This window comes from Oncorhynchus mykiss, chromosome 7, assembly GCF_057628025.1.
Source record: "Oncorhynchus mykiss isolate SJ-2025 chromosome 7, ASM5762802v1, whole genome shotgun sequence".
In the NCBI taxonomy this organism is placed as follows: domain Eukaryota; kingdom Metazoa; phylum Chordata; class Actinopteri; order Salmoniformes; family Salmonidae; genus Oncorhynchus; species Oncorhynchus mykiss.
In genome coordinates this window covers 57,275,653-57,303,058 of record NC_143028.1, presented here as the reverse complement: position 1 = coordinate 57,303,058, position 27,406 = coordinate 57,275,653, and the positions used below count along the sequence as shown (strand labels likewise).

Below are 27,406 nucleotides of genomic sequence, written 5' to 3'. Positions count from 1 at the left end.
AGATGTCCACCAGTCTAATGTCCATTGCTTGTATTTCTTGTCCCAAGCAAGTCTCTTCTTCTTGTTGGTGTCATTTAGTAGTGGTTTCTTTTCAGCAATTCGACCATAAAGGCCTGATTCACGCAGTCTCCTCTGAACAGCTGATGTTGAGATGTGTCTGTTACTTGAACTCTGTGAAGCATTTTGGGCTGCAATCTGAGGTGCAGTTTGGATAATGAACTTATCCTCTGCAGCAGAGGTAACTCTGGGTCTTCCTTTCCTGTGGCGGTCCTCATGAGAGCCAGTTTCATCATAGCGCTTGATGGTTTTTGTGACTGCATTTGAAGAAATGTAAAAAGTTATTGATATTTTCTGGTTTGACTGACCTTCATGTTTTAAAGTAATGATGGACTGTCGTTTCTCTTTGCTTATTTATAAATATTCTGTATACCACCCCTACCTTGTCACAACACAACTGATATTCTCAAACGCATTAAGAAGGAAATACATTTTTAACAAGGCCTGTTAATTGAAACGCATTCTAGGTGACTACCTCATGAAGCTGGTTGAGAGAATGCCAAGAGTGTGCAAAGCTGTCATCAAGGCAAAGGGTGGCTACTTTAAAGAATCTGAAATATAAAATATAATTCGATTTGTTTAACACTTTTCTGGTTACTATATCATTCCATAGGTGTTATTTCATAGTTTTGATGTCTTAACTATTATTCTACAATGTAGAAAAAAGTCAAAAATAAATAAAAACCCTGGTACTGTACATATTTATATTCCGGACTCTGACATTGCTCTTTCTGATATTTCTTAATTTATTTATATTTTGGGGATTTGTGTGTATTATTTTGCATTGTTAGGTATTACTGCATTGTTTGAGTTAGAAACATAAGTATTTCGTTGCACCTGTGATAACATCTGCAAAATATATGTAAGCAACAACTAAAATTTGAAATTGTTATTCCATTGTGTGTGTGTGAAATACAAATACTGCCACATCCTAGATTTTCACCCCTGTCAAATCCAAAAACCCAGTACTATGCCACCAAACCTTTCACACGGTCATTATGTAAATGTTGAGTGTGTAGGGTGTTTTTGGATTCGATTAGTTGACTTGAGGGTTCATGGACATGGACCCACGTCACCTAACATTGGAAACTTTAAGACAAAGACCACTCTGGAACGTCCAAACAATGACACGAGGGGAGCGTTGAACATTTCCATTGGACACTCAGGAAACCCTTTTATTCATTGGCCTGCCAACCTCATCCACGCTTCGTTTTTCCCACGGCGAGCTTCTGGCCGACGCGGCTTTTGTTGGCATCACAGCAGAACTCGAGCAGATGGTGAGGTGGACCAGTTGAGCACCAGTGACTAGGACTGCCACACGCACAATCGCGCGTTTGAAATCAGCTGACTAGCCCTGCTGCGCTGGTCAGCGCCAGGTGATCCCTGCATGTTGAGTTGGAGGAGGGCAAGAGAATCGCGAGCTCAAGGCAGGCTCTTTGTGCGGGTTACCAGTGGCGAGGTTCTTAGTGTTCTACAGTCAGCAGCGGCAGAAGCACAGAGGACAGAAAAAAACGGCTCCTGGAGAGAATAAAACGTGTCCTCTCTGAATATAGACGTCGCTTTGTAAGTTAAATGTTATATTATTTATTTTCCATAGATATAGCAGGCTTAATATTATCTTTCAAGACATAGCGCTCAAATTTCCTATTTTTTCCTGGAGCATCGGAGTCTGTGTGTGTGGAGAGGCATTCCGCTGGATGCTAAAACGCTAAGGTGAGACCAATAACGTTAACTCATTTTCATTTATAATATGCTCCAATTTAAATATTCAGAAACAAGTCAATTATTAAGAATTGCGTTCTTAGCTTTTGAATATAAACAGATATAAACTTAATTGGCTGAGATAGACAATTTGGGGTGGTGGCAGCACAATTGGTATATATTTTAAATAAAATGTGTAGTCTAAGCTATTTATTTAGCTGTTTATTTAACTCAACAGAACCGTGGCCGTACATATTTCTATTTTTGAAGCTGGATGAATTTCATGTCGTTGCTCCAAGGGTAGGGTAGCTACAGCATCAGTGCAACCATTGGATTTGCAAGGGCACTGTGATCCGCATTCAGTAGCCCACATGTGGCCAATAATACGGAGCATGTAGTCTGATATACAGTATGTGTGCCTATAATTCATTTCTATCGATTGAGAATGCGAATTCATATGGATTTTGTCTGAGAGGGATGACACACTGACAAACGTGCACTCACACAGTAGGCTGCAATATACCAATAAAATCGCTTTATAAACAACAGCAGAAAAACATTAAAAAAAAAAAAACATTTGCCATGATATCACCCATATTCCTGACACACTGTACTTTGGACCAAAGAGTGTCATTCTAGAATTAGTGTGTTATTTCTAAATGATTCAAAGTAAGCTGCACCTGTCCTGAAATGATCTCACTATTCTGAAGTGAAAGGAGCACTGAATTCCTTTGTGTATCCCAGATGTGTCTTTATTCCCTCATTCTGTCATCCTCATGTGCTTGAGGATGAGTCTACAATGTAACAATCCCAAACTGCAACATCACACAGGACATGTGCACAGGGAGAGCAGCTAAAACAGCTGACTGACAGCTAAGGTCTCTAGTGCCCCATCATATTCATTTGTCTTGGTAAGGGAATGATGTTGGCAGATGTCTCGACTGCTCTGTGGAGGAATTCGACAAGAAGTCTTAGGAGGAAAACAAAAAGACAATGGGTTGTTCAAGATAAGTTGGGTGTGAGAGCTGGTAGGGGCGGTGACTCTACATTGTTTTGGGTCACCTTTGTAAAAGTTGGCTCCTCATCATTGTCGGCTTTGTTGTTGTAGCTGTTGCGCGACAGTGGCACCTGTTACTGCGCTCTCGGAAGCTGAAGCCACAGATCCAAGATGCTTTGAGTGTCTCATTCAATCAAACCTACACAAGTCAAGTCTTGGTAATGTGGAGGATTTGTTTGAGCACTGGCTCATACTTGGTTTGAACTTGAGAGTTATAATGTTTGTGTAGTGTTTTCATGATGAATAGTCCTACAGAGGCAATCAACATAAAAGTTGAGCAGGGTTTTGTGTTTCAGTTGTTAAGGCTTTTTGTTTTCAAGGAATTGCATTTTCTGTAATTTGATAAACATTTAGCCTGATATGGAAATGTGCAAATTTCACTGGCCGAGACACAGTTGATTTAAATAATCCTGTTATTCACTACTGTGCTCTTTGGGCTTGCCAACTAAACCGGAGCCTTGTCTTGGGAAAACTCTACAAACGCGGACATAGATGGATGTACTCTAGCCAGAGTAGTGAGGGAGGAGGGGGGAAGAGGTTAGGTACAGTGGGGCAAAAAAGTATTTAGTCAGCCACCAATTGTGCAAGTTCTCCCACTTAAAAATATGAGAGAGGCCTGAAATTGTCATCATAGGTACACTTCAACTATGACAGACAAAACGAGAAAACAAATCCAGAAAATCACATTGTAGGATTTTTTATGAATTTATTTGCAAATTATGGTGGAAAATAAGTATTTGGTCACCTACAAACAAGCAAGATTTCTGGCTCTCACAGACCTGTAACTTATTCTTTAAGAGGCTCCTCTGTTCTCCACTGGTTACCTGTATTAATGGCACCTGTTTGAACTTGTTTTCAGTACAAAAGACACCTGTCCACAACCTCAAACAGTCACACTCCAAACTCCACTATGGTCAAGACCAAAGAGCTGTCAAAGGACACCAGAAACACAATTGTAGACCTGCATCAGGCTGGGAAGACTGAATCTGCAATAGGTAAGCAGCTTGGTTTGAAGAAATCAACTGTGGGAGCAATTATTAGGAAATGGAAGACATACAAGACCACTGATAATCTCCCTCGATCTGGGGCTCCACGCAAGATCTCACCCCGTGGGGTCAGAATGATCACAAGAACGGTGAGCAAAAATCCCAGAACCACACGGGGGAACCTAGTGAATGACCTGCAGAGAGCTGGGACCAAAGTAATAAAGCCTACCATCAGTAACACACTACGCCGCCAGGGACGCAAATCCTGCAGTGCCAGACGTGTCCCCCTGCTTAAGCCAGTACATGTCCAGGCCCGTCTGAAGTTTGCTAGAGAGCCTTTTGATGATCCAGAAGAATAGGGAGAATGTCATATGGTCAGATGAAACCAAAATATAACTTTTTGGTAAAAACTCAACTCGTCGTGTTTGGAGGACAAAGAATGCTGAGGTCCATCCAAAGAACACCATACCTACTGTGAAGCACGGGGGTGGAAACATCATGCTTTGGGGCTGTTTTTCTGCAAAGGGACCAGGACGACTGATCCGTGTAAACCAAAGAATGAATGGGGCCATGTATCGTGAGATTTTGAGTGAAAACCTCCTTCCATCAGCAAGGGCATTGAAGATGAAACGTGGCTGGGTCTTTCAGCATGACAATGATCCCAAACACACCGCCCGGGCAACGAAGGAGTGGCTTCGTAAGAAGCATTTCAAGGTCCTGGAGTGGCCTAGCCAGTCTCCAGATCTCAACCCCATAGAAAATCATTGGAGGGAGTTGAAAGTCCGTGTTGCCCAGCAACAGCCCCAAAACATCACTGTTCTAGAGGAGATCTGCATGGAGGAATGGGCCAAAATACCAGCAACAGTGTGTGAAAACCTTGAAGACTTACAGAAAACGTTTGACCTCTGTCATTGCCAACAAAGGGTATATAACAAAGTATTGAGATAAACCTTTGTTATTGACCATATACTTATTTTCCACCATAATTTGCCAACAAATTCATTAAAAATCCTACAATGTGATTTTCTGGATTTTTTTTCTCATTTTGTCTGAAGTGAAGTGTCCATATGATGAAAATTACAGGCCTCTCTCATCTTTTTAAGTGGGAGAACTTGCACAATTGGTGGCTGACTAAATACTTTTTTTGCCCCACTGTATAACCCGCTTTAGGAAGGCATGGCACAGGCAGTGAGTTCCCCCATACCAACCCCCACACACAAAGCAGTGTCCTCCGCCAGCAGTTCAGGAGTCATGAGAAACAGCCAACACAAAGATGTGTTTAACACGGTGTGTGTGTGTGTGTGTGTGTGTGTGTGCGTGCACGCGCATGTGTGTGTTCACAAGTCACCAAGATCCATTAAGAGAGCCTGGGACTGACTGCACTGTGCACTCTAGTTTTGGAGGTCAGTGGGGTGTTTGAGGGGGACGGCTGTCGGGGACTTGGGTGCTCCAGCTCGACCCTCTCTCATTGTGACTGCGAGCTGAGGGGTAAGGGAAACACATCCCCCATTGTGAGGTTTTTGTAAAGACGTTTCTGATTGAGGTAGCTGTGTGTCTAACTCTACCCATCTAATTTCTGGGTAGGGAATGAATGAATGGGCATTATTCTGAGAGATGTTTATGCTTTGTCCCACGTGGGGAATCCCTTGAGTTATTGGACTTGAGTCTCTATATTGCTGCAGTGTTAAAGGACTTTGCCAAAGTGTGTGTGTGCATGTGCGTGAGAGAGAGAAATAGTTAATGTCAGCACCATCTCTGTTCCGTTAGGAATTGGCTTCAGCTACTGAAACATACAAGATTGTCCTCTCCCGCTTCTTCTTCTCTGGCTGAACAGAAACATTTCCCCCTCCTCTGCTCAGCTCCACACCTCTATTCTGCCTCTAGCACCAAAGCCCTGTGTGATGTGGAGCGAGACGCCTGCATACTAATGGAGCCCGAACATGTTGCCTCTTAAGCAGGTTAAAGTAGCCTAAACAGAGTGCCTCTCAAACAGGCCAAAGCAGCCAAAACAGGGTGCCTCTCAGGCAGGCCAATTCAGCAGGAACAGAGTGCCTCTCAGGTAGGCCAATGCAGCAGGAACAGAGTGCCTCTCAAACAGGCCAATGCAGCAGGAACACAGTGCCTCTCAAACAGGCCAATGCAGCAGGAACAGAGTGCCTCTCAAACAGGCCAATGCAGCAGGAACAGAGTGCCTCTCAGGCAGGCCAATGCAGCAGGAACAGAGTGCCTCTCAAACAGGCCAATGCAGCAAGAACAGAGTGCCTCTCAGGCAGGCCAATGCAGCAGGAACAGAGTGCCTCTCAAACAGGCCAATGCAGCAGGAACAGAGTGCCTCTCAGGCAGGCCAATGCAGCAGGAACAGAGTGCCTCTCAAACAGGCCAATGCAGCAGGAACAGAGTGCCTCTCAGGCAGGCCAATGCAGCAGGAACAGAGTGCCTCTCAAACAGGCCAAAGCAGCCAAAACAGGGTGCCTCTCAGGCAGGCCAATGCAGCAGAAACAGAGTGCCTCTCAAACAGGCCAAAGCAGCCAAAACAGGGTGCCTCAAGCAGGTCAAAGCAGCAGGAACAGAGTGCCTCTCAAACAGGCCAAAGCAGCAGGAACAGAGTGCCTCTCAAACAGGCCAAAGCAGCCAAAACAGGGTGCCTCAAGCAGGTCAAAGCAGCAGGAACAGAGTGCCTCTCAGGCAGGCCAGTGCAGCAAGGACATGGCGTGCCCATCAGGTACACACATGACTGGGAGGCTGGTGGTCAGCAGCACATGGTGGGCTGGGGGCTCCAGAATGGAACTGTAATTTAGAAGCATTGCGTCTAGACTAATAATAGTGATGGAATGTTATATTTGGCTGTGGTTGCTGTATTGTGATATACTGTGATGCAGCGGTAATATATGTTGTTTGGGAAAGATACATGCTGTTGTGCATTCGTAGCTCTAGTCAGTAGACTCTACTAGGCAACAGCAGTCTCTTTTTTGCTTGTTTTGGCAGCTGTAGACTGATCACAGCTGCGCTACAGTGGAGCCATTGTCTGCTGGTATTGCAATTATCAGCCTTTTCGTTTGACGGTGTCAGTTGTTTAATCTGGTCATATGGATGTTTGTGGTTGTGGTCTCGTGCTAGCGGTGGTTCTTGTCGCTCTTCGCTCTACGGTGGCCTAATAGCACACACAGCTGTCTCCTCATTTGGGTATGAAACAGACATGCCGGTGGCATAGCCGGTCACCATGGTGACGGCAAGATTATGAGGGAGCCTGTAGTGGTAGTGCGGCTGCTGTTTGAGAAACACTGCTCACATTTTACGCCCAGAGAAAAGGGACAAATGAATGTGGAGACATTATTCTTCCCCGTAAAAGGTGCTATTATGTTGTCTTTAGACCCAGTTTCCTCTTGGCAGAAGCATCCAGTGGGACTTGGTTAGAGCATCTGGAAAGCGAGGGTTAAGTCACTGAGCAAAATGGATACTGAAGACAGACACTCATTCATACTCCAATGGAAAACAGCTATTTGGCCATTTGTTTTTTATTCATGTGGTTGCCTTTGTGTACTTTGGTGTCCCGATTTGAAAATTGAGAAGGTTTTAGCTATTGAAGTCTTTGTAGAACAGTGAGTGCATACGTTGGCAGAGTGGACTCAGCCCAAGGAAACCTAATGCTGTTAGGAAAAGCTCAGCAGGACAGGAAACAGAGCATTCATGAAGGGTCTAAGACTTCCAGACCTCCGTTCAGACATCCAAACAGGGTGTCTCTCAGTCTCCTCTCCAAAATCAGTGCGCTCTATGTGGCCCCAGACAGAGAACCCTACTGCTTCATTAGTCCCTGTGCTATCTGGGAACATAGAGTAATGCATGTATTTATGAGGCTTTGGCATTAAAAGACAGGGCTGATGATATATCTAAATGACATCTTGCTCTACTTGCATGTGTTATCCTTTGAACCCCAGGGCTGTTTTTATCAAAGGGCAGGCACTAAGCTGAACATTCACCACACTGTGTGTGTGTGTTTTTTGTGTGTGTGTGTGTTTTTTGGTGTGCATGAGTGTCTGGGTGCCGGAGTGTTTGTGTATGTTTTTCTATACTGTGCGTGTGCATGCATGCTTGTGTGTTTTAAGAAACTCAAGCACATGAAGGATGTGACAGAATGAAGAGGTAGGGTAGCCCAGCGTTTCATAGGGTTGGGCCAGGAACCAAAAGTTATCTGGTTCAATCCCTGAGCCAACTAGGTGAAGACATCTGTTGATGTGCCCTTGAGCAAATCACTTAACCCTAATTGCTCCTGTAAGTCACATTGGATAATGACAAAAATGTAAATCGCCTTTGTCAGGGAGGGAATGAAACTCCGATCCACCAAAACCTCTCATGCTATCGCACAAAGGGCCAGGGCCCACCAAACACACTCACTATAAAACTAGGCTTCATGCAGGGCTTTGGGTCTCCTTCTGTAACACAGGCATTCGTCTGTGTGGTGAGATATGATAGGTGAGTGTAAAAGCAGACATGTCTCTACACTCTCTCCTTTATCCCTCTTCTCTACCTGTGTTTCTCTTTGTTGTAGTTCTGGGTTAAGTGCAAACAATGTGTGAACACTGAATCTCTGTGTATCTGAGTTAAGCAGTTTGGCCTCTTCAGACAAGTGTTGCACCTGACTAGGGGTCACAAGCCAGGAAGCCCAAAACAATGCTTATTATGTCTGCTCCTGAGGCATTGTTATGTACATCCTGTAGATGAGTATAAACAGGATATACTGTATATAGTATAGGATGTTATTGCAGACTATAGCCTTAATCCCCCATAACTGTTCTACTCTTTAAGCAGTATGGTCACTTTCACAGGAATAGAAACATCAGTCTATTGGTTACTTGAGTTTCACTCAAACCAAGGGAGTAGAAAATATATATTTTTCCCCATTCACTTTATAGGGGGTAAGGCTACGACAGACGACGCTTTTGGAATGACTGAAGGATTGCCATCAGGATATGGATAGTTTGTAGGATTTGGAGCAATAAAAAAAAAAAAGAATAAACAGCTTTTAGCCACCGTATCTATCAACAGCAGTGCTAATAGGAAGGGGCCCTGTGTAAGTCAACAGTGCCTGGGGCTGCTGTGTCAGTGAGAGGATGAAATAGCAACATCTGTTTCCCTTCATTTAGACCACTCTGTGGGCTGAGGGAAACGTCATTTTGTGTAGTGTGACAACTTTCATTACACTCATCACTGACAGTCAGAGTGTTCTGTTGTCAGGCCTTCAGGCCACGATGGACAGCCTGGTAGTCTCTCTGGGCTTTGATGCTGAGGGAAGGCACCTCTGGCCTTGTTTGTTCACAATTTCCATTGGAAGTGTCCCCTGTCATAATCGTTTTCCCCCATCACACACACACATGCAAGCACATGCGTGCGCATGCACACACACACGTGCGCACGCACACACACACACACTGAGGTAGCGGTTGGTCAAACCGGATACGAGCCCCCACAGAGCTGTCAGCACTCCAGGAGCCTGGTGCCAGGTGTGATTTTTATAGCCTCAGTGTGAAAACAGCGATTACCTCGCCTGTCTCCTCTGATTTTAGAGAAGAGAAGGAAGGGGGGGGGGGGGGGAGAGAGAGAGAGAGATCATATATGACCTGATAGATGGCTGGATATAAAGATACAGTGTATAGCCAGACAGACCAACAGATTGATAGATAGGCAGGTTGATGGATAGAGAGGGAGAGATGACAGTCAGATCTCTTATTGTCCATTCCCAGGCCCTGAGAAGAGGAATAGGAGGAAATATAAAGCCTTGATGTTACAGTTCAGTCACAGTGTACAAATCACTGAGATGGCGCTCTGATTGGCCGGGGCATTGCAGAGAGGATGCCATTAGTTTTGGATACTATATATATCATCATGGCTATTAGAACAGTATCTTAGAGGTAGGGGATTTTCTTACAGTAACAGACATACCAACCGGATACTCACATTATATTGTATCCAGTACCTAGTCAGTATGGGAGCAACTAAGTTAACTAATTGAGAAGTTGTAATGGCAGATAGGCTTTTGATCATACATTGGTTCATGATTAAAATATGCAGACATGAAACACAGTGACTGACATGCTGTTTTTTTTCCTAAATAACTAAGTATTTTTAGAGACACTATAAATACCACACCTGCAATATGAATCAAAGCCGAGTTTGTGTCAGTCACACATCCCCGTGTTCGGTGTTTCTGCCAGGCTTGCACTGAATGTCGATGAGAAATCACACATGAAGAAAAGGAGAAAAATCTAACTAAACCTGTTCTATGTTACTATTGTCTCTAAAGTAGAAACCCAGAGACATGGTTGTCAGGTTTTGATGTGAAACAAAACACATCCCCACGCACACGTCTCTGTCTTCAGGCTGCACTGAGTGTGTTTATGGGGATAAATGTGTTATTAGTATCTGACTGGAGGCGCAGGAATGGTGGTGTTTATTGTCAGTGTGAGAGCGGCAGGGCCTGCCGTACACACTCACTGGGACAGTTATGGAAGGCTGATTCCATTCCTCCAGGTTGAAGAGAAATTGCCGTCCTCAGCTGTAGTGTGTATATATACACACACACCCACCCACTGGAATCCTGCCTGAACAGATACAAAGTGTTTCACTTTTCACACTGCCTAAAATGCTGAGATTTAATCATCCTTTTCTCTAGTATTGAAAACTAATTGGCATGGATGGAGATACATTTTCTCGCAAAAAAAACAAATCTTTGATTTGCTGAAACGGATTGGAGTCACTGGGCCATGTGCTCATCACTGTCCTCATCACTGTCCTATCTGTTTATGATAATGCAATGTTATTTTCTCCTGTCACTGATTTGAATATCTCCAGGCAGGGCAGAGGAAAGGCATAGTCATTGATAATGTGCAGATCATACATGGTAGTTCTACATCATACATCATACATCATACCTGTTTAGAGAACACTACACTCTTGGCACAGAGGATATCACCGCTACAGTGGAAATACCCTTATCACTGACAGCACCAAGATATAGAAAAAACATATTTCCCCCTGACAGGCCTTATAGATCCAGTATTGGCAGTTTAAACGGAGAGGAAGAATAAACTGCTGTGTTGGATTTCCATAATTGGGCCTCATAAATGTGTTGGGGAAAGGGGAGGATGCTGCGGTGCCAGGGACCCATCAGAAATTGATGAATGTTACCTGTCCTCTGGAGCTAGACCCACCAGCCCTATCCATTCTCCCACATCCACATCCAACCCCACCCTGGCCCCAGCCTTGCCATTCCCATTCCCCACATCCACCCCCCCACCCTGGCCCCAGCCCTACCCTGCCTATTCCCCCACATCCACCCACTACCCTGACCCCAGCCCTACCCTGCCTATTCCCCCATATCCACCCTGGCCCCTGCCCTGCCCCCACCCTGGCCCCAGCCCTACCCTGCCTATTCCCCCATGTCCACCCTGGCCCCTGCCCTGCCCCACCCTGGCCCCCTCCCTACCCTGCCTATTCCCCCATATCCACCCTGGCCCCTGCCCTGCCCCCACCCTGGCCCCAGCCTCACCCTGCCTATTCCCCCATATCCACCCTGGCCCCTGCCCTGCCCCCACCCTGGCCCCAGCCTCACCCTGCCCATTCCCCCACATCCAACCCAACGCCCGGAGCTGACACCGTCCCAGCACAGAGGCTACAGGCCTCTAATTGATTTCTTCAGGCTCATTAAAATACTAATTTCTTATCCGCCTGTGTTGCCATTGCTTTCCAGAGACGTGTCTCATAATCAAGAGCTACCATTAACGATAATGCACGCTTTTCTTTTTCTGCCCGCCCTGGTAGATTAGGTATGTTGTGTAATGTGCTCATAGTCAAAGCAGAGAACTCTGGCTGGCTGCTACCACACCAAAAGTATCTCTCTGTCACTGTGCCAGTAGCATACGCAGATAATCCCCTGGGAGAGAGAAACGTGGGTAATCTCTGAAAAGACAGAACACAGAATACATTAGAGTAGCTGAGTTCATATCCACAATCGACCTCAGATAGGGACACATATACATATCAAATATGCATCAAACATTTAGCCTACCAATCTCTACTAATATACATTGTCATATACGGGCATTCCATGGTAAGAGTGACACTGAGACTCAGATTTTTAAACAAACCATACAACTACATGCACAAGGGCTACTTTTTAACAATTTCCACTGAAACTTTTACAGAAACACATTTACTTGATGATCAATACAGATGCAAAGTTTGGTTACAGAATGACAGTTTGTGCTATTGGTGCTGTCATTCTGTTACCAAACTTTGCATCTGCACTGTTCTTCAAGTACATTTTCAGTGGAAATTGTTAAAAGTAGTCCTTGTGTATATATAGTTGTACAGTTTCACTTTGCAATCATTCGTTTTTGCGACATACATTTTAAAGTGAAAAATCAGTCTGTGTCACTCCGTTACCGTGGAATTGCCCATACCTTAAAATTCTGGACCATAATCTTATATATTATCTGAACAAAGGACAGCACTTCTGCATACACAAATATAGTGAGCCATATGCAAACAATGTGTACTCAGATGTTATAGGCTTGTTGTTGGGTGTACAATATGGTTTACAACCTACTCCTTTGTTTAACCTTCACTCACCCAGCTGTTAAAACAGCAGGAATAGATGTTAAAAAAGCAGCAATAGATGTTAAAACATGTTAAAACAGCAGCAATAGATGTTAAAACAGCAGCAATAGATGTTAAAACAGCAGGAATAGATGTTAAAACAGCAGCAATAGATGTTAAAACAGCAGGAATAGATGTTAAAACATGTTAAAACAGCAGGAATAGATGTTAAAACAGCAGCAATAGATGTTAAAACAGCACCAATAGATGTTAAAACAGCAGGAATAGATGTTAAAACATGTTAAAACAGCAGCAATAGATGTTAAAACAGCAGGAATAGATGTTAAAACATGTTAAAACAGCAGGAATAGATGTTAAAACAGCAGCAATAGATGTTAAAACATGTTAAAACAGCAGCAATAGATGTTAAAACAGCAGGAATAGATGTTAAAACATGTTAAAACAGCAGGAATAGATGTTAAAACAGCAGCAATAGATGTTAAAACAGCACCAATAGATGTTAAAACAGCAGGAATAGATGTTAAAACATGTTAAAACAGCAGCAATAGATGTTAAAACAGCAGGAATAGATGTTAAAACATGTTAAAACAGCAGGAATAGATGTTAAAACAGCAGCAATAGATGTTAAAACATGTTAAAACAGCAGCAATAGATGTTAAAACAGCAGGAATAGATGTTAAAACATGTTAAAACAGCAGGAATAGATGTTAAAACAGCAGGAATAGATGTTAAAACAGCACCAATAGATGTTAAAACAGCAGCAATAGATGTTAAAACAGCAGCAATAGATGTTAAAACAGCAGGAATAGATGTTAAAACAGCAGGAATAGATGTTAAAACATGTTAAAACAGCAGGAATAGATGTTAAAACATGTTAAAACAGCAGGAATAGATGTTAAAACATGTTAAAACAGCAGGAATAGATGTTAAAACATGTTAAAACAGCAGCAATAGATGTTAAAACAGCAGGAATAGATGTTAAAACATGTTAAAACAGCAGGAATAGATGTTAAAACAGCAGCAATAGATGTTAAAACAGCACCAATAGATGTTAAAACAGCAGCAATAGATGTTAAAACAGCAGGAATAGATGTTAAAACAGCAGCAATAGATGTTAAAACAGCAGGAATAGATGTTAAAACAGCAGCAATAGATGTTAAAACAGCACCAATAGATGTTAAAACAGCAGCAATAGATGTTAAAACAGCAGCAATAGATGTTAAAACAGCAGGAATAGATGTTAAAACAGCAGGAATAGATGTTAAAACATGTTAAAACAGCAGGAATAGATGTTAAAACAGCAGGAATAGATGTTAAAACAGCAGGAATAGATGTTAAAACATGTTAAAACAGCAGGAATAGATGTTAAAACAGCAGGAATAGATGTTAAAACAGCAGGAATAGATGTTAAAACATGTTAAAACAGCAGGAATAGATGTTAAAACAGCAGGAATAGATGTTAAAACAGCAGGAATAGATGTTAAAACAGCAGGACTGTCTGTCTCAGTTAATGTATATAAACATTTAGTATGATCCATATTTTATTTAAAAAGGAGAATTAGGACACCAATATGATAAATTATTTCACTAAAACCTTTAATTTTTACAGAGGTGACCTGCTACTAACAGGCCAGAGCAGTCTGACTGCTGGCATTGGGGTTGACTGGTTTAGCCTGTACTACCAAGACACTCTGACTGATTCAATTAAACTTGAATGCTCAGTTTGCTTTTTTTCACCTGTTTTTGAATAGTCTCTGGCTGAGTAACAGCTCATTAAAGACAGAAATTAACCTCTGTACAATAGCACAGCAAAAAAAAGAATTTCACTGATTTATTATGCCCTGTTAGGCATGTCAAATGAGTCCCCAAGAAGTCTGCAGACTGGTGCTGTGTAGGCTGGGTGCTGTCTGCACTCTAACCCTCTGCTGTGAAACTATAAAGGATGTCAGATCTCTGTCCAACCACAGAACCAGACCTTTAGCCAGACTGGAGTGCCAGGGGGGCAGAGTTTGAGCTTTTTGGGAGTTTCCATTATAACAGGCAAGGTCAAACAAACAGTTAAAGTATTCTAAATGATTTCAAATTGTATTTGAAGCCAGGTCAGCAGCTAACTACTGTAAATGTATTACTCTCTGTTTCACACAAATGTTGTCTTGTCGATATGTAGCAGATATGGACTTGTAATTCATGCCCATATTTAGGTTAAAAGTCTTGTCAATATCAGCTATTTTTTTATGAAATGCAATTCACTGTCTGACAGGTTTTATGGCTTTTATCTCTCACCGGGAACTCTCAATCCCTCTCACACACCTTTCTCTCTCTAGCCCCGTTCTCTCTCTCCTTCTTCCTGTTTCTGTATCCCTCTCTATATCTCTTTCTTCTTTATCTAAATCACCATCTGTTTGTGGGATGATAATGGAACGATGTAATGCAGAGCTCTAATACCTGACCTGGTTTCTGTGTATTTCAGGCTTATTCTGCTGAATTCTGAAGTTAAGAGAGAGAAAAACACATGAGTGGAGGAAGAGGATAACCCTGACCATCCCCTGGCCCCATTCTGAAACACACTCACACACATTCACCCGCACTGTGGAACGCAGCTCTACCAGCCACTACCAGCCTGTACAGAGAGGACACTGATGACCATTGGTTGTTGATGTCACATCCCACACCTACCCTCCAGGCCCTCCTCAGGAACCCGGCCTCTCCTCTAAGAGCAGTGTGACCAGACAGAGAGAGCAGACAGCATGACTCTAAGCCCCCTCCCTTGGCCCCCACTGGCATGGCTGTGTGTAGGGCTGCTGTTGCCCCTGCTGCCCCTGGTGCGGGGCGGGGAGTGCCCGCGGCTGTGCGTGTGTGAGGTGCGCCCCTGGTTCACCCCCCAGTCCACCTACAGGGAGGCGGCCACAGTGGACTGCAACGACCTGCGGCTGACACGCATCCCCTCCAACCTATCCTCTGACACCCAGGTGCTGCTGCTCCAGAGCAACTCCATCGCCCACACCAGCGGGGAGCTAGAGTTCCTGTTCAATCTGACGGAGCTGGACCTATCCCAGAATAACTTCAGCAGTGTGGAAGCCGTGGGCCTGGCCAACATGAACCAGCTCACCACCCTGCACCTGGAGGAGAACCAGATCAGCCAGCTGCCCGACCACTGCCTGCAGGACCTGAGCAACCTGCAGGAGCTCTATATCAACCACAACCAGATCAGCACCATTGCCCCAGGGGCCTTCTCTGGCCTGCGCAGCCTGCTGCGCCTCCACCTCAACTCCAACAGGCTCCGGGTCATCGACAGCCGCTGGTTCGAGGCCACGCCCAACCTGGAGATCCTGATGATCGGCGATAACCCCGTCATTGGTATCCTGGACATGAACTTCAAGCCCCTGGGGAGTCTGAGGAGCCTGGTTCTGGCCGGCATGGATCTCACCGACGTTCCCGGGAGTGCTCTGGTGGGTCTGGATAACCTGGAAAGCCTGTCCTTCTACGACAACAAGCTGGTCCGAGTTCCCCAGCTGGCCCTGCAGAAAGTGCAGAACCTGAAGTTCCTGGACCTGAACAAGAACCCGGTGCACAAGATCCAGGAGGGGGACTTCAGGAACATGCTGCATCTGAAGGAGCTTGGCATCAACAACATGGCTGAGCTGGTGTCCATCGACCGCTACGCCCTGGACAACCTGCCTGAGCTGACCAAGCTGGAGGGCACCAACAACCCCAAGCTGTCCTTTGTCCACCGGACAGCCTTCAGGGACGTGTCCTCATTGGAGAGCCTGATGCTCAACAACAACGCCCTCAATGCCATCTACCAGCGCACCGTGGAGGCGCTGCCCAATCTGCGCGAGATCAGCCTGCACAGCAACCCGCTGCGCTGTGACTGCGTCATCCAGTGGATGAGCTCAAACAGGACCAGTGTGCGATTCATGGAGCCGCGGGCCATGCTGTGTAGCTCACCGCCTGAGCTCCGGGGCCAGCAGGTCAGGGAGGTGAGGCTACAGGACTCCCCAGAGCAGTGCCTGCCCCTCATCTCCCACAACACCTTCCCCAGCCACCTGAGCCTTGAGCTGGGCATGAGTGTCAGCTTGGACTGCCGGGCCATGGCCGAGCCCGAGCCCGAAATCTACTGGGTGTCTCCTATGGGGAGCAAGATCACGGTAGACATGGTGTCAGAGCGGTACCACCTGAGCAGTGAGGGCACCCTGCGGCTGTCCCAAGTCCAGGTGGAGGACTCAGGCCGCTACACCTGCGTGGCTCAGAACACAGAGGGGGCCGACACACGCGTCACCACCATCCGGGTCAACGGCACCCTGCTGGACAGTGTCGAGGTGATGAAGATCTACGTCAAGCAGACCGAGTCCCACTCCATTCTGGTCTCCTGGAAGATTAACTCCAACGTCATGACCTCCAACCTTAAATGGGCCTCGGCCACCATGAAGATTGACAATCCCCACATCACCTACACTGCACGCGTGCCCGTCGACGTGCACGAGTACAACCTGACCCACCTGCAGCCGGGCACTGAGTATGAGGTGTGCCTCACCGTCTCCAACATCCACCTGCAGACCCACAAGTCGTGTGTCAATGTGACCACGCGCAGCAACACCTTCGCCCTGGACGTGTCGGACCAGAGGCCTAGCGCCGCCCTGCTAGTCGTCATGGCCACCATGCTGGCCTTCCTCAGCCTGGCTACGGTGGGGGTGTACGTGGCACGGCGCTGGAAGAGGAAGAACTACCACCACTCCCTGAAGAAGTACATGCAGAAGACCTCCTCCATCCCCCTCAATGAGCTCTACCCGCCCCTCATCAACCTGTGGGAGGTGGACAGTGAGAAGGACAAGGAGGGCGGGGCAGAGAGCAAGCCCTCCCCCGTGGACACCACACGCAGCTACTACATGTGTTGAGGGGGTCGCCCCTCCTCCAGCACACACAGACCCACTTGCAATGTTGGGGGCAAAAATCAGATAGTTGCAAATGTTTTTATTTTTAGCTTTGCTAATAAGTAGCAGAGTGATAAGGACAGGATTTGTATTAGTATAGCGTATCGCCTTTGTTTTGACTCTATTTCTCTTTTATAGTTTGGACTATTCCAAGATGGCAGCTGTGTCTAGCTTCTAGGTTGTCTCAGTTGAGCTGCTTTATGGTGCGTTTTTGATAGCGCAGCCTTTTGGCTTGTTGCCATGGACCCACTTTCTTAGTGTCGATAACGCAGCAACAGGGACTACTAGTCTAGTTAAAGGTTCCTCTGGCAGTGTTGGTTGAGATCACATAGTTTTTTTCTCTCTTTTTGTAAAACAGGTAATCTGTTGTGCACTGAAATGTAAAGGAGTTTGTATGGACTTCATTTAAAAGCTGACTAAGGGGATTAGACTTGTTATACTGTCTACTGAATAACGTTAGCGATTGTACGGTAATGTTGTATCAACTATCATTTGAAACTCTTTTTCAATTTTAATTGGGAAAAAAGTAGAAAATAGTTTGCTGATAAATGTTCTGTAAAGCACGAGAAATGTGAATGTTTGATAACATGCAGTTACTAGGTACAGTAGTAGCTTTATTTACTCTGAATTATTTCTTATCTGCTAGAATCGCTGACCACTTACTTTTGTTGTGATTTCATCACACAAAATGTTGTATATGAGGAAGAAGTTGAAATAAATAACATTTTGATCTTTTTATATAAATATTGTCTCTAAATCAGTTGTTGTACATTTATTTCACCAGTTTGCTTAATTATAGTCCTTCAATCGCTATGAAACATATTGTGAGGCACCATGACCTTTTACCTCTGTTTGACCTCTGATCTCTTGGCTCTGGTTATTTTTCCATGCGGACCCGGTACCACTTCACCTCCAATGTGCTGCAGCAGCCCATAAGCAGTATCTCAGCATGGAGCTCCACGGCTCAGACTCACACTGTGCGGCAGAGCCCACTCCTCGAAGTCTAATCAGCCATGCAGAGAGCACAGATCCTGTCGGCTTAACCCCCCGCTGTCTGCTCTGTTCTGCATGTGTCTCTGTGTTTGTGTGTGCACGTTATATCAGAGTGCGAGAGAATAATAACTTTATTCCACCATATTACCAGCTCATCAATCAGTGCTTCAGGAATCAGTGAAGGAACTGGGGTAATATCGTACAACATGCCACCTTCACGCCACATGACACAGGGAAATATGGTTAACATGAGACAATATATGGTGTATATACTGTTCCCTCCTGATCCGACCAAATAATTCCTCTCACAACGCTCACATTACAAACATGCTGAGAGAAACTGCTATGAATCTGCCAGGGGAGAGCGGTGCAGAGGAACAGGATCTCTGAGAGAATAGTAATATACCTGGGGAGAGGGGGTGAGGGGTCTGAAGATGGATATGACCAGATGGAGGGTAGTAGGAGGTTGTGGATGTGGTGGGTTGCTGCTGAGTGCATGTCTTCAGCACTAGCGGAGTGCCATCAATCCCTTCTATCTGTTTAGAAAGGTGTCTTATTGCTCTGTGAACTGTATAAAGGCAGTAGATTAGGGGACTGTGTTAACCAAGAGGTTATGACTTTACTGTGTGAGAATAATAGTCAATACTGAGCTGTAAAAGATCGAAATGAGAAAGACCAGTGCAGCTCGTTTTGGTAATATTTTTCATGTATCAAATGGATTTGTGAGTCTGTGCTGCCCTCTAGTGGGTATTACAATAAAGCCCTTGTGAGCACTAAGCACTGAATATGAGAAGTAATGTGCTTCTTTGTATGAAAAATACTGTACCTAAATATGAGAAAATATATGTAACATTATTTCTTTTTAAATGTAGAAATAGCTGTTCATGGAAACAATGGATACTGAGTGTACAAAACATTAAGAACACCTTCCTAATGTTGAGTAGTGCCCCCTTTTGCCCTCAGAACAGTCTCAACTCATTGGAGCATGGACTCCACAAGGTGTCAAGCATTTCACAGGGATGCTGGTCCATGTTCCCTCCAATGCTTCCCACAGTTGTGTCAAGTTGGCTGGATGCCCTTTGTTTGGGTATTGGACCATTCTTGATATACTGGAAACTGTTGAGTGAAAAAAACAGCAGCGTTGCAGTTCTTGACACAAACCAGTGCCCATGGCACCTAATACCATACCCCGTTTGAAGGAACTTGAATATTTTGCCTTGCCCATTCACTCTCTGAATGGCACACATACACAATCCATGTCTCTTGAGTTGGATCGAGGTCAGCACCTCAGGAGTAAATGTCAGTTGGCTTTTCATAGCCGATCATTCAGAGTTAGAGACAGCAGGTGCGGTAGAGAGAGTGTCCAAAACAGCAGGTCTGGGACAGGTAGCACATTCGGTGAACAGGTCAGGGTTCCATAGCCGCAAGGAGAACAGTTGAAACTGGAGCAGCAGCACGACCAGGTGGACTGGGGACAGAAAGGGGTCATCAGACTAGGTAGTCCCGAGGCATGGTCCTAGGGCTCAGGTCCTCCGAGAGAAAGAAAGAGAGAAAAAGAGAGAATTAGAGAGAGCATACTTAAATTCACACAGGACACCGGATAAGACAAGAGAAATACTCCAGATGTAACAGACTGACCCTAGCCCCCCGACACATAAACTACTGCCGCATAAATACTGGAGGCTGAGACAGGAGGGGTCGGGAGACACTGTGGCCAGGTCCGACGATACCCCCGGACAGGGCCAAACAGGCAGGATATAACCCCACCCACTTTGCCAAAGCACAGCCCCCAAACCACTACAGGGATATCTTCAACCACCAACTTACCATCCTGAGACAAGGCTGAGTTTAGCCCACAAAGATCTCCCCCACTGCACAACCCAAGGAGGGGCGCCAACCCGGACAGGAAGATCACGTTAGTGACTCAACCCACTCAAGTGATGGACCGCTCCTAGGGACGGCATGGAAGAGCTTCAGGAAGCCAGTGACTCAGCCCCTGTAATAGGGTTAGAGGCAGAGAATCCCAGTGGAAAGAGGGGAATCGGACAGGCAGACAGCAAGGGCGGTTCATTGCTCCAGTGCCTTTCCGTTCACCTTCACACTCCTGGGCCAGACTACACTCAATCATAGGATCTACTGAAGAGATGAGTCTTCAATAAAGACTTAAAGGTCAAGACCGAGTCTGCATCTCTCACATAGGTAGGCAGACCATTCAATAAAAATGGAGCTATATAGGAGAAATCCCTGCCTCCAGCTGTTTGCTTAGAAATTCTAGGGACAGTTAGGAGGCCTGCGTCTTGTGACCGTAGCGTACGTGTAGGTATGTACGGCAGGACCAAATCAGAAAGATAGGTAGGAGCAAGCCCATGTAATGCTTTGTAGGTTAGCAGTAAAACCTTGCCTTAACAGGAAGCCAGTGTAGAGGCTAGCACTGGAGTAATATGATACCTTTTTTAGGTTCTAGTCAGGATTCTAGCAGTGTTTAGCACTGTTTATTTAGTGCTTTATATGTGGTTATTTCATGAAATTATGTACTGTAAGTATGTGTAATTTATTCAAATTGTCATGAAATGCATTGTTTCTTTAACATAACCTACAATAACTTACTTTGTTTGGAGACTTGCTGCTTGATTGTAGTTTCAGATTGGCGGCCTTCAGTTGATGTCTCCCCACTGTATGGCAGCTGAAATGTCCCAATCGTATGTTTGTATCTATTCATACTGACTCTGATCCTTAAGGCTGTGTTTAGACTTGCAGCCCGTTTCTGATCTTTTTTCCACTAGTTGGTCTTCTGACCAATAACGTCAGACCTTTTCACATCAGATCTTTTTCAGAGCTGATCTGATTGGTCAAAAGACCAATAAGTGAAAAATATCAGAATTAGGCTGTCTGTGTAAACAAAGCCTTTTGTAACTGAAGTCTTTAGCCACACCCTACGTAGGAAATCTAGTTTCATTTCTTGAGAACTGAATGACTATCAGGTTAATAAGTAGCCTGAACAGCCGCTAGTGGTTGCTGTTTGCCTGTGTTTTGAAGGTCCTAACTTGTTTACCACGGTGAGCTGTCTCTTTGTAGATAGCACTTTACAATATGTAATTATCAGGTTCTTACTGAGACATTTCATAGTAAATGGACCTTGTTTCTATTTTATCCAGGTAAGTTGACTGAGAACACATTCTCATTTACAGCAACAACCTGGGGAATAGTTATAGGGGAGTAGAGGGGGATGAATGAGCCAATTGTAAACTGGGGATTATTAGGTGACCATGATGGTTTGAGGGCCAGATTGGGAATTTAGACAGGACACCAGGGTTAACACCCCTACTCTTACGATAAGTGCCATGGGATCTTTAATGACCTCAGAGAGTCAGGACACCCATTTAACGTCCCATCCGAAAGACAGCACCCTACACAGGGCAGTGTCCCCAATCACTGCCCTGGGGCATTGGGATATATATATATATATTATTTTTTAGACCAGAGGAAAGAGTGCCTCAAACACCACTTCCAGCAGCATCTGGTCTCCCATCCAGGGACTGACCAGGACCAACCCTGCTTAGCTTCAGAAGCAAGCCAGCAGTGGTATGCAGGGTGGTATGCTACTGGCCATTGGATCTATTGAAATAAGTAGCAGATGTTTACAAATTGGGTATGAATTCTTTGAAATAAGTACCAGAAAGTATCCCCAGATAAAAACAGTGGAAACAGTACTGTAAAATAAGGTGTTACATTTATGTTTTTATTAAGGTGGAAAGATGGACCTGCACAAGAAGTTCAGTGAAACCAGATAATGTGAATGTAATAAGATGCTCCCTGGTAATGGATCAATAACAGAGGGGCACTCTTCTAGCCGATTTCAATGACTCCTTATCAAATGTAACCTATCTTAGTAAAAGCAAGAATACAAAATACTGTATGTGTTAACCAATAAACATTTATGTGGGGTATAAATAATGAGAGTGGGGAAAAAGAGCTCCACCCAATTGACAGTCATTGTTTACTTTGACATATAGGCATAAATATTTTAATTTAATTGAAAAATATAATATATTAAATGGGTTCTAACCTCATATATAACTACATCAAATATGAAAAAACAGTCTAGTGGTAATACATACTTAATAGCATCAATTATAAACACCTCACGTGACATGATTTAATCCTTATCATATGATGATGTTCTGAATGAATTCAGCTCTCTGTCATGAAATGAGAAAGGAAACCACACAAGAATGTGTTATAGTTAGTTTGGTTATTCTGGGTTCATAATTGAGTTATAAATATGCATAAATATTTCCTGTAGCTTCCAAAAGCTACGAGGTACTGTTGGTGCTGTCTGATTGCTTGTCTCTTCTTTTCTGCTTCACAATGTATTCAGCTTCAGAGCGGTTTAGACGACAACAATTACATGCACAGTTGTAGCTGTTGGAGACACACCTTACCCCAAGAAATGGATCAACAGCCTCACAAGCAGTGAGGTTTTCGATCAGTTCTTCTCTATCAACTTGTAGGGTCTGACCTTCTGGCAGGTGGAACGCCAGGGTCACATGGTCCCAAACATACCACTTGTCATATTCATACAAACAATCAAAAGGTTCCACTTCAACCACCTGTGGCCTATGAATTACCGGCTGAAACTCATGGGTTTCAGACACTGCTTGTGCATGCCAGACCATGGACCCTTCTTGGTATATAAAAACATCTTCTCCACCATTATTAAGAGCTGGGTACTTCTCCAATTCCTGTACACCTGGACTGTGAACAAGCATTGTGTACATAATCTCTTGTTTGTAGACAGTAGTTCCATACACTCTCAGGACAGGCTCTTCTCCACCACAGATCTGCTGACTGTACATCATCAGGAGATCAGACAGACTGAAAGTGAACCTGAAGTTCCCATAACGTGATGCCTTCCTGAAGGCAGGTGAGGTGGTGAACTTGCTGAGGATGGGTTGCTGCATCTGTCTTTGTTCAGGTGTTCTGTCTGGGAAGATCTTCTCCAGGTAACGGTCTTCTGCTGCTCTGATATCATCATGGTCTATCGCTAGACCCCACCACAGGAGACTCTTCTCCCCACCCTTAAATCCACCTGAATCCAAGATTCCATCAAGACCAGACTTTGTGGTGACATGGGTCACACTGGATATGTGAAACTCAATATCAGTGAGCTGTGGGATGTCTTTCTGAACATTCTTGTAACAAGAGAGGCCTTCCATGTCTCTCAGTGTGTTTAGAGTCTTTTGTGTTCCCCAAAAATAGGTCTCCTCTATCCCTCTGGCATTTATACGCTTCATTCTCCTACCCTGAGAGGATGAATTGTACTGAATATTAGGCGTTTAAATTCAATTGACTTCAATTCAACTATTTGTATTATGTAATTAATCTCAAGATATGCTAAATGCACTTAGTAGTAGTAAATCAATTAATTGGAAATACAAGCACGTTCTTGGTCGGTGTTGTTATCGAATAATGATGTTTCACAATTTGATATACATTTCTATATTCCACCATGTTGCAACAGAACACCCTACACTAGTTTAAATTACCCAAAGTCAAAGGACTCTGCTCTCACTCCAGGAATGTAGTTTAAACAAACACATGTATTTATGATTACGAGTAGACATTCTATTGATTACGAGGTTGTACTTGTAACTTTCCACAGAATGAGAATACTCACGTTATAGAGAACTAACTTGAAGAGCAAATGGGCGCACGAACAACCTTTGGATTGACAACGGCTCCTCTTATTTTACATCGGAGAAACTGGTACTGTATTAGCCAGTGTTATATGTAATTTGCGTTCCTCAAGAACCCGCCGACGATGGGTTCACATTCGTCTCTCTAGTCTAGATATACGGGTTGCCTCCCACAATGTTACCGATCTGGGATTCTGATACTAGAGTTTACATAAGTGTAAATAAATCAACAACAGTCCATCCACTATTTCCTTACCAGTCACTGACTGTCGTCATGGGAGTGGAAGAGAAAAGGCTAGATCATCTTTGGTGAAACTCAACGTTAATGCTTACATGCTGACCAGACCGGACACGTCGCGTGCGCGAGCGTCGCAAAATACATTTAGAAATCCATGTTATTCAATTATTGCACCCACTGTTATGGGTGTAAGATGGCACAGTGATGCCACCTGTTGGTAAATGTTCATTACTGCAACTCTTGTGTTTTACCGGGGTGCTTGAGATACCCGGATGTGTTGTCATGTACTGAACAAGACTGGTTACTCGCATCAATGCCTCTGTCTCGTCATTTAACATTCAAACACCCACTGCTCGCGCGCGCAAACGAGCGTCTGCGACGCCAAGGGCTAAAGTAGACCTCATTTCTATTTCTGACGCAGATCCCGTTGCAAGTCCTGCCTCTCCCATCTCCTCATTGGTTATACCCACATGGGTGATTGAAAGACAGAACTGTTTTGCAGTAGTCGTGGTAATACAATGAACGTTTAGATGCGATCACCATATAAATTAAACGATGAAAAAGCCTGGAAGGAGGAGAGATTTGGTGTAGGGGGACAAAATAAATGTATGCACGATAGCGCACGATAGCGCACGCGGTTCCGAGTTATGTTCGTCAATTCTGCGTGTACATATCAAAGGAATTAAACATAAGTTATTAACCGCATTTCATTGTGAAATAAAAATAAACAATTAAAGTGGTGGTGGTTATTTTCCATTGATCAGGCAGCTGATAGTGCAGATCTAGAGGCCACTATCTTCTAGGATTGATGTACAATCCCGGTAACACACTCCTATCACTCGTGGTCCGGCTCATACATAAAGCATCCTCTATTCATGCAACAAAGGCATAATTTTACAAGATTTGTTATGAAGTTAAATCATTGCCATAATGATTTGAGCGTGTAGAATAGATTTGTAGTTGTAAACACAATTTGCAAGTGTGTAACCGTGAACATGAAAAAATCATCTGTAGTTGTAAACTACAGTTGAAATCAGTTGTGAACATGAAAAAAAAAACAGCTTTGTAGTAGGAGCTCTGGTAGGTGGGACCTCTTTATTCTAACCATTCAGATTATGTTTTCATAGACCAGCATACACTGGTTGGTTGGTTACAGCTCAAATGGGCTCAGATGGGCCGTGTTGTCTGGCGCAACCACCTGCCAATCATGACGTGCCTTACCTGGTTACCACTGACTGATTGCGGCAATGTCCACCAAAGAAGCCCATGCACAGACATAAGGGGAAAATATATTTGGCCCAGCTAACAGCTTACCTTTGGTGGACATTGTGCAATCAGTCTCAGTGGTATCCCAACCAACGGACAGCATAACACATAACACACAGCTGTCTGTGCGGGCCGCTACACAGCCCCCCCCCCACCACAAAGTACCTTGTCCCCGAGGGAACAAACAAAGTCTCTGAAGTGACCCGGAGGTCTCCTTTGCCTGCGTGGTCGTGATGGTTGTAGAATGTCCAGATGTGAAACAGTGGGCTCAGTCCGTGGCAGGGTGTTGCCCCTCTGGGGCCCAGAGGATGAGGGCAGGGACATGTGGGACAAGGATGAGGGAACAGGGAATAGGGTCCGTGGCTCTGGGGAACCACGAGGTGACAGGGGGAGGGGCCTGGTTGAGTGAGCTGTCTGGATCCTTGTCTGCTGCGCTTGGGGGTGGGTGCTTGGGGAATGTCATTGCCAGAGTGAGGAATTGTGGGGGTCCCTGGGGTTTGGGGAGAATAGGCCCTTCTGTATGGGGCTAACCTGGCCAGTGCAGTGCCACCTTTCTCCCCCGGGAGAAAGCTGCACGCAGGACACAACCTCCCGTACCCTCTCCAGGACACTGCAGGGCCACACCCAGTGGCTGCAGGGCCCCACCCATCTGCTTTTCTTTCATCAGGGGGCTGTAGACGCAGACCAGCTCCCCAGCCACAAAGTGCCTTCCCCGGGTGTGCACGTCATAGTTCCTCTAAATGCACACCTGCATTTACCAGCTGCTCTCTGGTGTAGGTGTGGGCTGTTTCCAGGTGGTCCTGGAGTCTCTGGGCATACTCCGGCCCCGGGAAAACAGGAGGGCTATCCAGGGGCCGACCAATCTCCACGCCATCTCTGGGATCGGATCTCTCTCACCAGCATGAGGAGGGCAGGCGTGCAGGAGGTGGAGTCTTGGACAGCGGAGCGGCATGCCATGAGGACCATAGGCAGGTGCTTGTCCCAGTCACGCTGGTGTTTGGCAGAGACGATGACCAGCTGCTGTCCAAGCGTTCTGTTGAAGCGCTCCACAAGGCCATCACTTTGAGGATGGAGAGGAGTAGTGCGGATATAGATGTAGAGGAAGTCCAGGACTAAAAATAAACAAAATATGACTATTGTAAAAATAGATTGTGTCTGTAAAATGTGTATAGTATGTATAAGCTGAAGTAGAAGCCTAAGTGTTATAGTTTATTAGTTTACTCCAATTGGGGGAGCGGTGGTAGGGTTAGCAGGGAATAATAAAGGAAGGTACAGTATATTCTTAAAAAAGTATGTGTATATACAGTGGGGCAAAAAAGTATTTAGTCAGCCACCAATTGTGCAAGTTCTCCCACTTAAAAAGATGAGAGAGGCCTGTCATTTTCATCATAGGTGCACTTCAACTATGACAGACAAAATGAGAAAAAAAATCCAGAAAATCACATTGTAGGATTTTTTATGAATTTATTGCAAATTATGGTGAAAAATAAGTATTTGGTCAATAACAAAAGTTTATCTCAATACTTTGTTATATACCCTTTGTTGGCAATGACAGAGGTCAAATGTTTTCTGTAAGTCTTCACAAGGTTTTCACACACTGTTCCTGGTATTTTGGCCCATTTGTCACGCCCTGGCCTTAGTTATCTTTGTTTTCTTTATTATTTTGGTTAGGCCAGGGTGTGATATGGGTGATTTATGTGTTTTTCTTGTCTAGGGGTTTTTGCAGATTTATGGGGTTGTGTTCAGTTTAGGTGTCTAGGTAAGTCTATGGTTGCCTAGATTGGTTCTCAATCAGAGGCAGGTGTTTATTGTTGTCTCTGATTGGGAACCATATTTAGGCAGCCATATTCTTTGGGTATTTTGTGGGT

At 44.7% G+C, this 27,406-nt stretch overlaps 2 protein-coding genes across 9 annotated transcripts; one reads left to right on the top strand and one right to left on the bottom strand.

Annotated features, from left to right (window-relative positions):
• Positions 1-1,099: 1,099 nt before the first annotated feature.
• LOC110528187 (leucine-rich repeat neuronal protein 1) lies at positions 1,100-18,102 on the top strand. Of its 2 annotated transcripts, none has more exons than XM_090241409.1 (2): positions 1,100-1,770; positions 14,885-18,102. In XM_090241409.1, the coding sequence occupies exon 2, from the start codon at positions 15,162-15,164 to the stop codon at positions 17,307-17,309; it is 2,148 nt and encodes a 715-aa protein (XP_090097535.1). In that variant the 5' UTR covers positions 1,100-1,770; positions 14,885-15,161; the 3' UTR covers positions 17,310-18,102. The 2 variants fall into 2 exon arrangements, with proteins under 2 accessions (XP_090097535.1, XP_021465719.2); XM_021610044.3 differs by having other exon boundaries at positions 1,133-1,620.
• Positions 18,103-18,451: 349 nt separating this feature from the next.
• On the bottom strand, positions 18,452-24,473 carry LOC110528186 (uncharacterized). 7 transcript variants are annotated; one of them, XR_016497336.1, is made up of 4 exons: positions 24,016-24,473; positions 20,946-21,021; positions 20,166-20,334; positions 18,452-19,868 (listed from the first exon to the last, which is right to left on the bottom strand). XR_016497336.1 is itself a non-coding variant. In XM_021610042.3 (2 exons), the coding sequence occupies exon 2, from the start codon at positions 23,630-23,632 to the stop codon at positions 22,652-22,654; it is 981 nt and encodes a 326-aa protein (XP_021465717.3). In that variant the 5' UTR covers positions 23,633-23,641; positions 24,016-24,454; the 3' UTR covers positions 22,057-22,651. The 7 variants fall into 7 exon arrangements, 2 of the variants coding, with proteins under 2 accessions (XP_021465717.3, XP_090097537.1); XR_016497335.1 differs by lacking the exon at positions 20,166-20,334; XR_016497338.1 differs by lacking the exon at positions 24,016-24,473 and having other exon boundaries at positions 18,452-19,806; positions 20,946-21,279.
• Positions 24,474-27,406: the final 2,933 nt, after the last annotated feature.